Genomic DNA, 17333 nt, shown 5'->3' with positions numbered 1-17333 from the left:
AGTCATTCCCCACCTCCACCTGCCACAGAGAGGCAGTCATGTCTACAGTGGGGTTCTTATTCTTGTGTGGCCAGAAAATGGAACCAAAAATGATTTTACAATTTAAAGCTGATAAAATAGCATTAAGAATCATAAAGCTCCATGTTGTCCGCAGGTGCTCTTAATATTCTTTAATCCTCTATCAAAAGCTTGTCTAATGTGTGATAGGAAGAAGGGCAAATGACTTTGAGCTTGGTTCAGTTAACAGTGTGAGTGTGGATACAATTCGCTAAAACGTTGGCTGTACTCGTGTGGATTCTTGATCTATTCTAAGTCGGTTTAAATAGGTTTTAAAAAGGTTTTCTTCCCCCTGGGAAACACTAATTTCAAGTAGTGCTTCCTGCCCTCCTATTTCTGATACCAAAGAGAGCTAGAAGGTAGAGTGATTTACAGTTAAAAACACAAAGTTTACTTTTCAAAAGACTTTTGGTTATGCCAGGTTATCATTTGGGTTGAAGTTGGGAGTTAGATAAGCTAAACGTCATTTCTTTTGTCATAATCCAACATTTTTTTTTATTGGAGTACAGTTGATTTACAATGTTGTGTTACTTTCAGGTGTACAGCAAAGTGAATCTGTTATACATATACATGTATCCACTCTTTTTTTTAGATTCTTTTCCCATATAGGTCATTACAGAGTATTGAGTAGAGCTCCCTGTGCGATACAGTAGGTCCTTATTAGTTATCTATTTTATACATAGTAGTGTGTTTATGTCAATCCCAATCTCCCAATTTATCCCTCCCCCCACTTACCCCCTGGTAACCATAAGTTTGTTTTCTATGTCTGTGACTCTATTTCTGTTTTGTAGATGAGTTCATTTGTACCCTTTTTTTAGATTCCACGTATAAGTTATATCATATGATATTTGTCTTTCTCTAATCCAACATATTTAATTAAAAATTAGTGCACAGATAGGAGCCTCTGAGCACTCTTCCTGCTTAGAATCAATTTACTACACCGATTTTTCAGTGGTTCACTTTTCCCCATTTTAGGAGATAGGCAATGATAATTCACATACAAGAAAATCATGAGAAAGGCACTTGTAGGTTTTGGTACACTGCAGATTTAAGAAACCACTAACACTAGCAGTTCTACTTATAAACCCAGGTAACCAATTCTGAGGTGTAATATCAAAACAAGTCTGAGACCACACACATTGCAATTCCTGGTTCCTCTCAACAAACGCGTCCATATCCTAGAGAGGCATTTTGTCTCTAATTACGATCAGTGGTGCACCAGCTTCCAGGGGTCAGAGTTCTGTTTTGGGGTACGTCGCTGTGTACTTGGGCGCCAGTTCTTTGATGAGATTCACATAGTCGGTTTTTTCCGCACAGGCCCTGCATTCTTCTCCCCAGCTGTACAGTATCTGTTTCAGCTCTGCTACTCTCATCTTGGACAGGTCCACTGATGCCAAATCCAATTTTTTTTCTTCATGACAAAAAGGAAGAGCACAATTTTTAAAAAACAAAACCAACTATGAAACACTTAGAAAGGCAAATAGTGTTAACTTATCTTGGTGCTGACTACCCTGTGATTTACAGTGGGGAGCAGTTCCAGTGTCTATGGAAAACAGGACATACCTAAGAAAAATGTATCCTATGCAAAGCTATTGGGATAACTCATGATCTGTTGGACTTTCTTTCCATGGAATTATACTCGCTTCAAAACAGGGCCTGTGTAGCTTTGCAGTCTTTGCTACCACTCCATGGCTTCTCAAGACCAACGTTCATAAAACAAATAGCACCGCATCCGAATTGCTGCTCCCAAGGTAAGAAGAACGGAATCAATAAAAGGCGGTACCTTGGGATGGCGCTGTGTGTGTGGCCAACTGAAAGCCATAGATTGTTATTAGCTAGAAAGTTACGATTCACTTTTATATGAGATATGTCTGTGGTAAAGCAGATGAGCACACGTATTACAAAGCACTAATACAAATTAGCTTTTAAATACAAATTTAAAGAAACCCAAACACGTGAATAAAATTAGGAGCATTATCACTGATCCTTAATTGTCTTGGATCTCTGCTTAAACTCACCTGATCCCTCCACGCCTACTGGGATTACCAAATCATCACAGGGTTTATTTACAGACCTTTGGGGCATAGCCACCTCTCTAACGCTGGTGCCTCGGTACCAGCCAATTTGGCTCCTAGCATTCTTGCCAATAATACCTGTCACCAACATCTAACTCCTCTAGTGAGACTATTGTTTCCCTGTTTACAGATTATCTGCAAAGGATGTCAAGAACTCAGCTACTTCTCTATTGCCAAGCCCCAAAATAGAAAAATAATTAAGCTCATCTATAATATACTCGTGATTCTGATTTCCCCGTGAGAAAGGGGCACTTTTTCTCTTTCGAAGGAAAGTCTCCTTCCCTCTCCCTCACCACCAGGGGTGTGCTTGAACATAGATACAGCGTTTAAGTTGACTTGTTTAACAATTAGTGGCAGCCTAGGACTTTTTCAGCTTGACCTCTTGAAGCATTCCTTTCGTTCCCTACATAGTAGAACATGGCATTTAAAAGCCTTTCAATAACCTAACATAGTTGTCAAGTGATTTTTCAAAAACTTCCAGTCAGTGTACCCTAAGTTAAAAGTTGGATTTTAGACTTAGGAATAAATTTAATCAGGAGGTAAAAGATCTATACACAGAAAACTACAAGACTTTGATGAAAGAAATTGAAGAAGACACAAACAAATGGAAAGAGACCCTGTGTTTATGGTTTGGAAGAATTCATATTGTTAAAATGTCCATACCATCCAAAGCAATCTACAGAACCAATGCAATCCCTACCAGAATGCCAGTGGCACTTCTTACAGAGATAGAAAAAAAATCCTAAAATTTGTATGGAATGACAAAGGACCCTGAATTGCCAAAGCAATCCTGAGAAAGAACAGCAAAATGGTGATTATAGTTAAGAATACTGTATTACATATTTGAAAGCTGCTAAGGAGTACATCTTAAATATTCTCATCACAAAAAAAGAAATGGTAATTATGTGATATGATGGAGCTGTTAGCTAACATGGTAATCATATTGCAATATAGAGGTATATCAAATCAACGCATCGTACACCTTAAACTTACACACTGTTATATGTCAATTACATCTCAGTAAAGCTGGAAATAAATAAATAAAAGTTGGATTTTAAAGACTTTTTTATTTGGAGGGTCAGCTACACTCTGCTCCAGAGAATCCTTACATTTTTTAATAGTGATTCCCATTCTTCTAAAAAACAGAGCAAAGGGCTTCCCTGGTGGCGCAGTGGTTAAGAATCCACCTGCCAATGCAGGGGACACAGGTTTGAGCCCTGGTCCAGGAAGATCCCACATGCCGTGGAGCAACTAAGCCCACGCACCACAACTACTTAGCCTGTGCTCTGGAGCCCGCAAGCCACAACTACTGAGCCCGCGCACCTAGAGCCCGTGCTCTGCAACAAGAGGAGCCACTGCAACGAGAAGTCCGCGCACCGCAACGAAGAGTAGCCCGGCTCACCGCAACTAGAGAAAGCCCGCGTGCAGCAATGAAGACCCAACGCAGCCAAAAATAAAATAAATAAAATAAATTTATAAAAATAAATAAATAAGTAAAAATAAAAAACAGAGCAAGCGAAAACATTCTTCCAGGTCAAAAACCAAATAACACCTTCCTAATTGAAAACATAATCCAAGTCTACACTTACCTTGTCTGTTAATTTCCTGCCTGACATGACAAAATACCTTTAGGCGTAGAAACTTTTATAGCCCAAATTATTAATACTCCACAGCTCAAAGGCCCCTGTTCAGTCTCAACTTTCCTGCCAAACATAAGCTGGGAAGAATTTAGAACTAGTGGTCTATTCAAGATAAATGGTTGAAGGAAAAAAACTTTCTTGCAAGTGTTGGTAGTTTCTTCAGGTTATTCTAGAGAACTTGGCATTTGGCATTAACTTTAAAAGGGGAAAATCCTCTATGACTCCCTAAAACTACAGGGAAAAAGTCAATACCAACAGTAAATCTAGTCCATGGCTCCCTAAGGGCCTCTAGTGGCCAGCATTGCCAAAACATTAATAAGTACTCTCTTCTTCTCAATAATATCTGATTAATTTTTCTATTATTCAAGGAGCCCAGTAAGATCCCTTGCTCATAGTAAAAGCTATTCAAAAGAAATTTGTTGAATGGAAGAATCAGCACAGTTTTGTCCCTTTGGGGGCTATCGCTTATATGGACTCAGCGATTCCTGCCTCTACTTCGTTACTTGGAAGCCAATAAAAAGAAACATCTGCCTCATCACCACCCTGGAAGTTAGGGCCTGCCCTTGGCCATTTGAGAAACAGCTTGGCTTTGGTATCTTCTGACCTTAAACCTATTTAAAGCCATCTGTGTAGCTATAGTGCATAGGCTTATTACATAGCTATGCTGGAAAATAAGACTAAAATAATTCAGAGTTGGGTGCTAATTACTTAGGTAGTTTACAAAGACTATGCCAGGTATGTAACATAAAACAATGACATAAGCAAAAGAAATGGATTTCTACTGGTGGAATTACAGGTGTTAGGATAGGCTAAGTGGGGAATCCCCCAGCCTTTTATTTATTTTTATTTATTTATTTATTTATTTATTTGGCTGCGCCAGGTCTTAGTTGCGGCACTCGGGATCTTCCTTGCAGCATGTGGGATCTTTAGTTGTGGCATGCAGGATCTAGTTCCCTGTCCAGGGATTGAACCCTGGCCCCCTGCATTGGGAGCACAGAGTCTTAACCACTGGACCACCAGGGAAGTCCCCCTCCAGCCTTCTATGATACCTAATCAATCTACCCAAAAGACTGGCCCAGATACAAATCCTCTGTATAAGAATAGATCTATGTATATAAAATTTATAAGGCCAAGGATAATGTTTTAAATAGGACATCTTCCTTTTCCGGCTGTTTATTTTAGGCACCCTTGATAAGGCTATTTCTTCAGGTAAAACCTGCTTTGATGTGAATGACCTATTTCCTAAAAGTTAAAGCTGGCAGAATGATAGCTCTAGGAAGAACTTTAGAGTCCCATTTAAAACTTCAGAGTCCTTACATCACCTTTGAACAGATGCAACTTTTGTCTTAATAGGTTACCAAGAGCTAATTCACCACGAGTAGCTGCTCCCTTGAAATTTTGAACTCTTCCTTGACGTATGTAGTTGACGACGCCTTAGTGATTTAAGAGGTTAAACTTTGCCATTTGGGTGGGCAGTTTTACCTAATGCGGACTGTGCCAGAATTCATTTCTCTTCCCCCGAAGAAGTTCAGATGGCACTAGGCACCACGCAGCAGTCCAGCACCCTATTAGCAAGTGTAGAACTGCTTTCTTTCTAACACTGACTTTTTAGAAACTGGCCCTATGTTTAGAGAATTGGCAATATGCTGGACATTTGGGGAAAAAAACATTTGACTCCGTTATACCATATTTCAGCTCACAGATCTGACTGTCCATCTTCTTCAGCTTCTCGCAAATCTTCACTGCAGGCATGTGCACACTCATTGGGCGAGTGACCTCACTTAGGATCTTTGTGGCCGCATCTTTTGTTGCTCCTAGATAGTAGCACTGAAGGGGAATGAAGAGACTTTAGGGGCCCAGACACTGAAAAAAAGCAAGCAGTATAGTTTCAAGAAGTGAGGAAGAGGTTAACCTAGTTTTTGTGGCCCAGCTTTTAAATTTAACCCCTGCTAAGACACCAGAAAACAAATGACTCCGTTCCCATGATCAGCCTAATTAGAAGTGCTCTGCAATTCACATGATGCTTAAAGACTACTGATAAGAGCTAACACTTGCTAAATGTTTTATCTGTGCTGACACATTGCTCTCAGGGCTTTAAAGGTATTGATGTATTTAATTCTCAGAACAATCCTGTGACGTAAGTACTAGTATTTGACACCCAAGCCAACTGGTGGTCACCCAACTAGCAAGAAGAAAAGACCGAATTAATTTAAAAATCTAGCCTTTTGGCTCTGGAGTCCATGCCCTGTTCCATCATGTTCTACTGCCTTTCAAGCTCCCTGACAAGCATTTGACATTTAAAAATATAAAACTTAATGGTGCAGACAAATGCTGAGACTTTTACAGTGTGTCAGTGGTGAACACTCAACGAGGAAAATTTAACTGACAAATTCAACATGACAATTTTAGGCAAAATGAATTGGCCCAAGATTGTCTTTAGTGCTGTAAAAACAGTATATTGAAACAGGTCATTTGTGTATACCCAGGAAACACCATTACAAGATAATAAAAGTACTTCATTAATTATGCATAAATAATGATGTAAAAATATTTTGATAGATTTCACTAATTGTCTTGATAAGAAGTGGAAAGTATACCCACTCTTAACTCAGGACAGTAAATTCTCATTAGGAATTCAATTGTATAATTTCCTTTAAGAAACTGTGGAATTGGTTGCCTATGGTTTTTTCAAAAAGCCAAATGAAATGAGACATACTCTAGATGAAAATACATTGACTCCATTTCCCTGAAAGATCAATTTCTGCTCGCTTTCTGCAGTGAGCAGGCTTGAGGAAGAAGGAGAACATTAAATTCAAGATGAGAAATGAAACGATTAGCAGTTTTCTCCGAGCACAGGGAGAAAATGAAAGGTGAAGATTTACCATACCAGGCGGTTTTCTTTTCCTTTGACATCCAAGCAAAAGCTGATCAATTCTTTTTCTATGGTGTCCAGAGAAAAGTTGACTCCTCTGGCAATCAAGGAGTTGTAGAATCGGTTCAAGAATTCTTGACACACTAGAAGGAACAAATAAATTATGTATTTGTGTACAATATCACCACTACCACACCTATGTATATGTTTCTCCCACCAAATAAAAAAGTAAGTATGATTCAACGCATTGTGACAAATTAAATTCATATTTTACGTAAGAATGGTTTCAGGCCTGTAGCTTTTAGCTTAGTATTGGGCCTTGAATAACATGAGCTTATTGAATCAATCCATCAATCTATGGAACCAAGTTCCACTTAATATGAGAACTTTCCCACAAAATGTCACTAACCCTAAAAGAAAATATTGCCTCGTCTGGGATATGATGCTTGGGACAGCTTTGTTTAAAGCATAGAGAAAAAACAGAACACGTGTCTTGAATGAAGCCCCTTGGTAGTCTGCATCTGCCTGCATGTTCCAGTTTGAACCCCAATCTGAACAATCATATTCAATCACAGGGTCCAGAGTCAGTGAAGAGATGACACTCAGAAGAGGCACAGGCAATAAGAACAACCATAGTTACCATTTGTTAGCACTGTTCTGAGTACTTTATGTGGATGAACTTATTCAAGACTCAGAACAAAACTCTGATGTACATTACTATCCTCATTTTACACATGAAGAACCTGAGTCAGAGAGAGGCCAGTGAGCTTGCCCAGTAAGTGGTAGAGGGAGTTTGACCCCAGATGGTCTCCCTCTGGGCCCACATGCTTATCCACTAGGGTACTCTGAAATAGAAGGAGGCTGCTTTCCCACGTTGTTGTCCCAAAGGGGAAGTGTCCAAGCAATCAGAGAAGGACATGGAGGCCAGAGCATATGCTGGAAAACAGCAGCCCTCATATTAGAAAGAATTTTAGGGAAATAGCATAAGGAAGAGTGGCGAATTCTCGGGTAACCAGGAATAAATTTAATAGTATAGCAAGACTTTGAAGGAAAAAAATTACAAAACTTTATCAAAAGACCTAAAAGTAGACCTAAGAAATGGGAAGATAAGCCATGTTCATGGATGGGAAGATTCAATACTATGGATGATAATTATTTTTAAGTAGATCAATAAACTCAATGCTCTTCTAATGAAAATCTCAATAGGATTTTTTTATAGATTTGATAAACTGATCCAAAAATACATATGAAAAAACAAGAGCAAATGAAAGCCAGGAAATACTTGAAGAAGAAGGAGTTTGGGGAGTTGGCCTTATCGGATATCAAGACCTAATTCAAAGCTATAGCATTTGAAACACTGTGGGACTGGCACAGAAATAGACCAATGGAACAAACTAGTGAGTCTAGAAACAAATCCACAAATCTAGAGGAGCTTGGTATAGTACAGAAGTGATGCTAAAAATCAGTGGGGGAAAAATGGACTAGTCAATAAATGGTACTAGGACCACCTGCCATGGAAAAAGTTAAACTTAGACACCTATCCAAAGCTACACACAGACGTGAATCCCAGGTGAATAAAGACATATGGGAAGAGCAACACTACAAAAGTTTTAGAAGAAACCTTAGGAAAACATCTTTATGGCATCAGGATAGAGAAGGATTTCTTAAAGAAGAGACCAAAACACGGATCATACATTTGATTACATCAAAATTAACAGTTTTTTAATGCAAAAGAAATCGTAAGCAAATGATAAGACAAGCCACAAACTGGAGGAAGATATTTGCAACTTATATAACTGACGAAGGATTAATATCCAAAATACATGAAAAATCATCATGGTCATACCCTCAAGTCCAGTCATTACCAATGACTATAACCTCTATAATCTCAGTGGAAACATCCCATTGTCTGGTCATCATCTCCCATCTTTCCAGCTCACATCCTCTAACACCCCAAGGTAAACAATTCCCTGACCCCGCCAGGTCATACTATTCATTGATGCCGCCACCATTTCACCCTGCTTCCTCACCCAGCTTAGATTCCGTGGTTCAACATTATAATAACTCCTTGGCACACAGACTGAACTCCCTTGCATCTCTCTCCCTTGTTGGACTCACCCAGCAAAATCCTAACCCCGGTTAAAACTTTGCACCTATACTCACTGAACGTGGCTGGAGGAAATAGCACAGCCGTACTCACTGGTCTCACTGTAAATTCATGACCGCTCATTTCAGTGAGCCATCAGTGCTCCCAACAATCCTACTACATTGACCTCATTCTCACTCTGTCCCACTCCCAAAAGGACAATTGCACAGCTGCTCTCTCAAACCTTGTGTCACACCTCCACCCCATCCTCAGTGATGATGGTGCTTCCTATTTCTCTGAGGGAAAAAAAAAGCAACAGGAAAGAACTCTCCCTTGCTCCTGCCACCACATCTACAACACGTGTACCAGCACAGTCTACCTTAATTCTATGAATGAACTGTGACGACCCTTCCACCTGCTAAAGTAGATCCTATCAACTCCCTGCTCCTGCACCTCTGCCCTCTCTCTCCCGTCTTGTTCCCATTAACATGCTGTTAATTCTCATATCTTAAAAGCAACAAAACCTCTCTCAACATCACATCCCACTTCTCCACTCCTGTTTAAGAAAAACACTCTAAAATAATTTTTATACTTGTGGTTTCCAGGTCTCTTCTCTCTCCCTCTCTGTCCCTCCCCCCAACACCAAGTTTAAAGTCAGTGAGTTATAAAAGGTTCAGTTTGAAAAATAGTCCCTTGTCTCCCCTTCCCCATTTCCCCCAAACTCAAAGCTTTCATTTTCAACTCTTTTAGCTGATTCCTTTGGTATTTACATATTTTAAATAACATGTTTGTGTGGCTAATTCCTAATTTTATTTTTAGTCTTAGATATTTATTATAGTTTTTTCCTGTGGAAGAGAAAGATTTAACTCTTTTGCCCAAACCCATCTCTTGTAAAAAGCATTTGGTTGGATGTTTTTATGTAGCCTCACAATCTTTGTCTTTCAACTTGAGTATTTACTACTTAACTTAGTACTTGAAAAATATAATAACGCCACCTGCAGGAAAAGAGCTACAACTTTTTGGAAAAGATAATAATAAAGTTTAAAATCAAGTTAGTGGAATTATTAAATTATCAGTGGGCTAGGAACATTATTTTCAGCAGTTCCATCCACACCTTCTAGAACTGAAGTCAGTCCTACATTATCTGCTCCAGCTTGATTTTGGAGGGAAAAAAAGACACCAGATTAGTCTTGCTGGTACCAGTACTAGGGGAGAATTGCTACCTAGGAATAAAATACATGTTATAATGAGTTAAGACTTAAGAATAACCAGAAGCTCTTGAATAATTTGTATATTACTTCATTGTTCCAATTTTATTTTTAATATTGCCTTAAATAAATTAGTTCCCAACTCCACACTCAGAAAGCAGTATAGGTAGGGATTCAGTGCTTCGGCTCTGAAGCCAGACTCTCTGGGTCCAAATCCTGGCTTTACTATTTAATATTTACTAGCTGTGGCTTTGGGCCTTTCAATGTTGACTCACCCGACAGTCTAATTGCCATTCTCTTTAAGTTCATCAGTCTTCTTTCTCTGTGTTTAAGATTTTCTCTTTTCTCCTTTTGTGTTTTGCAATTTCCTTCTGATATGGTTAGATGTGGAATTATTTTTATTTATACTGTTTGGAATATACTGGACTTCCAAATCTGTGGATTGATGACTTTCATCCGTTTGGAAAAATGAGCTATCATCTCTTTTGCTCCACCCGTACACTCTCTCTTCTCCTTCTGGAAGTCCAATTAACATATGTGGGAATTTTTCTCTTGATCCGCATTGTACCTTTATCTCTGTTTCATATTTTTATTATCTTAATTGCTCAGTGATTCCTTCTTGGCAATTTCTTCAATCTTCTAACTCACTAATTCTTTTCTCAGCTGTGTCTAGTCTGTGGTTAATCTCACTAATTTCTATTTGTACATGTTTATTTGGTTCTTTTCCAAATATGTTTGGACATTTTTCATAGCCTCCTGCCCTTTATTCATATTTTCAACCCCTTCCTTTATTTCTTTAAATATAATAAACATATTTTATATTCAGTGTCTGATAATTCTAAAACCTAAAGCCTGTCCAGGTATGCTTCTTCTGTCTCTTGTCTCAACTGGCTGTCACTTATGGTGCTCTTCTTCCCATGGGTTTGTGATTTTTCTTAATGTGAGCTTTCTTAGAACTTTGTGGGAATTATTAGAATTTTGTGGGACTGGATTGAAGGTGGATTCCTATGTGAGATTAACATTTGCTGATGCCTACTTGAAATCCCTTTAAACTAAATTCTCAGTTTGAGATGTTTTGGATCACCCAGGTTGGCTGTGTCAATTTGGGCTTCAGTGCATATGTGTGGTAGCTTGTGAGTATGAGTGATCAGGAGACATTTTTGTTTTACCTTTTATTCAGTAAAAAGTTCAAGTACTACAATTTCTTTTAGTCTCTAAAGAATGGTGGTAGAATTGTGGTTATTTCCAGGTAAACTTTTATAATGAAAGTCTAGCTCTCTGGGGTTCCAAACTAATTGGGGGAGGATCCAGTATTACACACCTAACTTGGGAAGGTTCTGGGCTATGTCATTATTCTCTTTATTTTATTCATTCTCTTTATTTTACAGCCATGAAAATCTAAGTTTAAATTGCCTGGGTGGCAAATACCCTCAAGAAAAATCCCAGCTTCAGGTAAAGGATTCCCTTTACCTCTTTTGGTTTCCACTTTCACATTGTTTTTGGCCTCTGGGTATGCCTTACTAACTTACACTTAACATTTTCACATTTTTATTTTATCCAGTGTTTTCAGTTGTTTTCAGCTAGACGACCAGAAATGTCTATTTTTAGAACATGAAGTCATATTCATTCCTAATGCTATTTAATAGGAACAGACACTAAATATAATATAGCCATGTTGTGGTTTTAACAAATATTTATTGAGCAATTAGTAAGCGCCGGACAGTATTCTATAGGCTGTTGGAAAAACAAAGCTCTTACTCTCAGGGATTACATTCTGGTGAATAAATAAAAGTATCTTGTGGCTGTGAAGAAACATAAATTTGGTAAGGAGGATAGAGTAATAGTATAAGGTAACAGTATTATTCTAAACGGGGTGGTCAGGGAAGGTCTCTCAGATAAAGTCGTATTTGAGCATAAACCTTAAGGAAGTGGGAGAACACCTTAAGTGGAGTGCTTGGGAAGAACTCTCCAGGCAGAGGGAAGAACAGCATAGGCATGTCCTTGGCAGGTCCAAGAACCATAAGGGAGCCAGCATGGGGGAAGTAGAGTGACCAAGAGGGAGGATGGTAGAAAATGAGGTCAAATGAGCAGCAGCTCATCTGCAGGTCATCTAGGGCTTTGAGGCCATGGTAAGGGCTCTGGGTCCTACTCTGAGAAGGCATGCCATTAAAGGTTTTGAGTAGAAGGGTGCAGTGATCTGACATCATTACTTTTAAATTATGCCTCTGGAGGTTCTTTGGAGAATAGACTGCAGGGGAGCCAGAATGAAAGCAGGCATAACCATTTGGAGGTTCTTAAAATAGCTGCATATCTTGGACCAGGGTGGGAGCATTGGAGGTGATGAGACTGGTTGGATTCTGGATGTATTTTGAAGGCAGAGCCAAAAGAATTTACTAATGGATTGGATGTGGCATGGCGGGGGGTGGGGGGTGCAGTGGGCGGAGACAGACGTCAAGAATGACTCCAAGGATTTGGGCCTGAGAAAATGCAAGAGTGGAGTTGCCATTTGCTGAACTGGTAAGACTGCAGGAGAAGCAAGTTTGTGGAGACCAGCAGGAATTCAGTCTTGACATATGAACTTTGAGATACTTCTAGACAACTGTGACGATTAATTTTATGTGTCCACTTGGAGGGTGTTTTTGAATGAGATTAACATTTAAATCAGTGAACTCTGGGTAAAACAGATTGCCCTCCATAATGTGGATAAGCCTCATCCAATCAGTTGAAGGCCTGAATAGAACAAAAAAGATTGGCATGAATAGAACAAAAAAGCATGAGGGAATTCTCCAGCAGACAGCCTTCTGCACCATTGGCTCTCCTGGGCCCCCAGCCTGTTGGCCCACACTGCAAATTTTAGACATCTCAGCCTCCATAATCAGGAGAGCCAATTCCTTATAATAAATCTATCTGGATGTATGTATGTATGTATGTGTGTGTGTATGTATGTATGTATCCTATTGGTCTGTTCCTCTGGAGACCCCTAATATAATGTCTGACACCGCAAACAGTAAGGAGCTGCTGAGTATATAAATCTGGAGTTCAGGGGTGAGTTCTAGGACAAATGCTAAATTTGTAATTCATCAACATGAAAATGATCTTTGTGGGATGAGACCACACAAAAGGGAGAGATCCCAGGTCTCAGTCTTGTGAAACTCCATTGTTTAGAAATTGGAAAGATGGAAAGAACCAGAAAAAGACTGAAAGGAGCAGCCAGTAAGGGAGGATGAGAACAAAGAGTGAGGGTGTCCCAGAAGACAAGCAAAGAAAGTGTTAAAAAGGGACTGACTGATCAGCTGTGTGAAATGCTACTGATAGAATGAGGAAAACGAGACATTTGCCAACACGTATTTTGCTAAGTTTAATTAGCAAAAGACCAAGTATGCAAGGGAGACACCTGCTGTAATGATCCATGCATAAACCATCGTTAAAGCCTCCTGGTGACGTGTAATTCTCCTCTCCCTGAAAAAGAAACCCTGTGTCCCGATGCCTCAAAGCTCTTTCTCTACTCCCACAATACACCTTCAGATGATTTCTACACCTTAACTGTTGCTCTGTCAATGCATTACCTAGATGGTGGGTGTTGGGAATTCTAACTTGTACTTTAAAAGAGACACTTTTGACTCACTAAAAGCTATATAATATTTTATTGCAGCATATGTGCATACATATATTCAACAGAATTGAGTGCCTACCTTATGCCCCGCACCATGGTAGCCATTGGAGATGATGTGGTGAGAGAAATGGTCTTGACTGTCAAGGAATGCACACATGGAGGAGACCAAAACGATTTCTCAACACTATGAGACATGTACTAGATACTGTGAGAGAACAAAGGAGAGGCACCTCCCTGGAGGAAATTGGGAGACCACTGAAAGATATTTAGTGAGGGAATTACATGATCACCCTGCCATGGGAAGGATGCTGTTGTGACAGTAAGGCAGTTGAAAATGGTGAAGGTCTGTAACGAGGCACTGGAGTCGGGGAAGGAGAAAGGAGCAGAGTCAGCCAGAAGGTAGAATCAATGGACCCAGTGTTTGATGGGTTTAGGGCATCAGGGAGAGACAGAAGTCTAGTCTAGTGGGCGAGTTATGTACTGATGCCATAAGTATAACAGGTTTGGGGGACTGAGAAGGGAAGGAGACGATGACTTTGGTTTGTGACTCTGTTGAGTTTGAGGTATAAGGTATCTAAGTAGGTATGTTCAGTCATCAATGGGATGCAAGGTCTGAGACTCTGAAAAGGAGATGGGGTGGATATAAACATCTGGGATTAATCAGACTATAGATATTCTAATATTGAAGCCATGGCTAAAGAATTAGAAGCCTACAAAGATACTATGAACAAGTGGGCACAGAGATGGGAAGCAAAGGCAGGGAAAAGTAGTATCATAGCCATCAAGAGAAGAAATTTTCTGAAAAAGAAAGAAATCAGTGGTGTCCCATGCCACAGAGAAGTCACAGTAAGAATGGAAATTTATTCCTTGGGCTTACATGAAGAGACTAATCTCACTATAATCTCTTCAAATATTTTCTCAGGTCCTTTCTCTCTCTCTTCTCCTTCTGGGACTCCTATAACGTGAATGTTGTTTAATGTTGTCCCAGAGGTCTCTTCATTTCTTTTCATTCTTTTTTCTTTATTCTGTTCAGCGGCAGTGAATTCCACCATTCTGTCTTCCAGGTCACTTATCTGTTCTTCTGCCTCAGTTATTCTGCTATTGATTGCTTCTCGTGTATTTTTCATTTCAATTATTGTATTGTTCATCTCTGTTTGTTTGTTCTTTAATTCTTCTAGGTCTTTGTTAAACATTTCTTGCATCTTCTCGATCTTTGCCTCCATTCGTTTTCTGAGGTCCTAGATCATCTAAACTATCATTATTTTGAATTCTTTTTATGGAAGGTTGCCTATCTCCACTTCATTTAGCTGTTTTTCTGGGGTTTTATCTTGTTCCTTCATCTGGTACATAGCCCTCTGCCTTTTCATTTCGTCTATCTTTCTGTGAATGTGGTTTTCATTCCACAGGCTGTAGGATTGTAGTTCTTCTTGCTTCTGCTGTCTGCCCTCTGGTGGATGAGGCTATTTAAGAGGCTTGTGAGATTAATCTCACTATAAATCACCTAACAAATTAGTAATTTAAGGATCCTGGCATGCATTTATTGCTATAACCAGATAACCATAGTCTTTTTATTTATGTCATAGGGTTTTGTTTATTAAAATTAGTCCCATAAATGAATGTATAATTATTTCAAAGTAAAAAAAAAAATTTAATAGCCCCATAATACAATCCTTTTAAATAAATTCAGAAACGTTTACATTTTTTTTTTTCAGTAAGCTTCACATGACCTAAAGCAGTCAGAAACTTGAATATTCACAGGGCCCAGGCAAGTAAAATGAATGGGTAAAGCAATCCAAGTCTAGGAAAAACAAAAACAAAAACCTAAAGAACACATGTCCTTTCTAAAAAGAGCAGCCACCATCAGTTCCCACTATATGGACATATGGGCTAGTCTTGACTGGTCACCTGGTTTTCAAGATAAGCCAGAAATCTGAACTTTTTAAAATGACATCTCCCAAGTTTAAAATATAGCCAATTAATTTAGATGTTTTTTTCAAAATACTTTGTGAACTTAATAAAATACATTAATAGGTCCCAGGTGGTTGATGGACTATCAGTTTTTTACTGATAAAAGAAGTCATTGGTGTCCCATGCCACAGAGTAGTCAAGATAAGAATGGAAATTTGCCCTACAGTATGTATAGAATCTTAATCTTATACATTGAGGGAAAATTAATTGGCTAATGACAAAGACTCATAAGCAGAAACAGCCAGATCTAGACTCTTATTTCTTTTTGTTCTAAAACCAGTATTTCCTTCGTTGTGATTCTACAGTGTTAACAAAAGGAAATATACACCCAGGTTACTCAGACATGCAAGTTAATAATCACAATATGCTGTAATAAATTCAAGAAAGACGTTAGAAGCTTCACAATTAATCCAGATGCTCTGGCTCTTCTGAAATGTTTTTAAGTAGAAGCTCCAGCAATTAAATTAGTGATGATTAAGCCAGTCAACTGTTTATGCCTCACAAATTCTGCTTTAAACGTATAGTACCCAGTTATAAGGGATCTTTAACTGAAAATTATAACTTGGTTGAACAAATATCTATATCTGAAGTTTGACAATAACATCATGTAGGTATTTTAAATTTCTGGAGAAAAGTTTAATTATTGCAGTGCTGATAGAAAACTGGACTCCAATTGTGAAGTCTTTATTCAGTTATATTACAGTCTATACTCACCCATTCATTAAACGTATATTGTGAACCTACCATTTCCTGTTATGTAAGAATAGATTCGAAAGCTCAGGGAAGGGTGAAGCGGATATACATGTAAGCTAATTATTTCAATGAATGAAACTCGGAGGTAAGTGCTACAGTAGTCCAGGAGGAAGGAGGTAGCACAGCTAATTATCTCCTTTGACCTCGTTACCAGCCCTCTGCGGTAGGTATTATCACGTTGATTTTGCCAGAACCGGGTACAGTGGCCTCAGAGCCAGAAGGCTGGGTGGGATGTAGACCCACCTGTTCTGAGTGCAAGTCCACAGCTGAGATACTGTGAACAGAAAAGGAATCGTTTTTTTGTATTCCTCCTCTTTCTAAGGAGTTAAGGTACTCCTTTGTAATGAAACTTTTCCCTGTAAAGTTCTAACAAATGTTAGTTATGTGCTCTGATTTAAGCCATTTCAACTCAATTACAGACAATTTGTCATGTTTTGTTCTTTGGGGAATTATAAACTAATCTGAACTTGAAAGGCTTCTGTGCAAGGAAAGCCAAGTCTCGCCGGTTAGGGCAGCAGAATCATTTTGGAGCCAGGGTCGTCTGCATCTAGGTGCGTTTGCACAAAATCGAATCCAAATCCAAACCCACCAGCTTTGAGGCAGTTTAATCGAGCAAGACCAAGAACGCGGCCTGAACGTGTCACTGGGCCCAGCTCGAACTTTTTGCCTAGGCTTGGGCGAAGGCGATCGGAAACCACGGCCAGGGCCCGTATTTCCTGAGTGAAATGCTATTTATAGACAGGCCCGGGAGAAGCCAAAGCCGACAACAGCTGCACTGCGACGCGGTGTCACCGCCATGCAAGCAGGTCTCACACCGCTCACCTTCACAGTCGGCGCCCAGCCGCCCCCCGGCCTCCTGGCCCTGCGCCCGCCCCGGGTTAGAGACCCAAAGCCCGGCGCAAAAGGCCACCACTGCGGCTGGGCTCCCGCACCACATGCTGAGCCAGCTCCAAACGCCGCGCTGCTATCGCCCGGGGCTGCTCCAGGACACAGGAGCGCAGAGCCGGGTTTGGAAAAAAATCTGCCTGGAGTTGCTGGGACACATGATGCAACTCAACCGT

General features: G+C 39.6%; 1 protein-coding gene across 1 annotated transcript; it reads right to left on the bottom strand.

The window, feature by feature from the left end:
* Positions 1-523: 523 nt before the first annotated feature.
* Positions 524-17323, bottom strand: CDNF (cerebral dopamine neurotrophic factor). The gene is made up of 4 exons (XM_007196442.2): positions 17095-17323; positions 6660-6787; positions 5458-5599; positions 524-1468 (listed from the first exon to the last, which is right to left on the bottom strand). The coding sequence occupies exons 1-4, from the start codon at positions 17207-17209 to the stop codon at positions 1290-1292; spliced, it is 564 nt and encodes a 187-aa protein (XP_007196504.1). The 5' UTR covers positions 17210-17323; the 3' UTR covers positions 524-1289.
* Between the last annotated feature and the right edge of the window lie 10 nt (positions 17324-17333).

The sequence above is a fragment of the Balaenoptera acutorostrata genome, chromosome 3, assembly GCF_949987535.1.
Source record: "Balaenoptera acutorostrata chromosome 3, mBalAcu1.1, whole genome shotgun sequence".
NCBI lineage: Eukaryota > Metazoa > Chordata > Mammalia > Artiodactyla > Balaenopteridae > Balaenoptera > Balaenoptera acutorostrata.
This window is presented reverse-complemented; position numbering and strand designations above follow the sequence as displayed.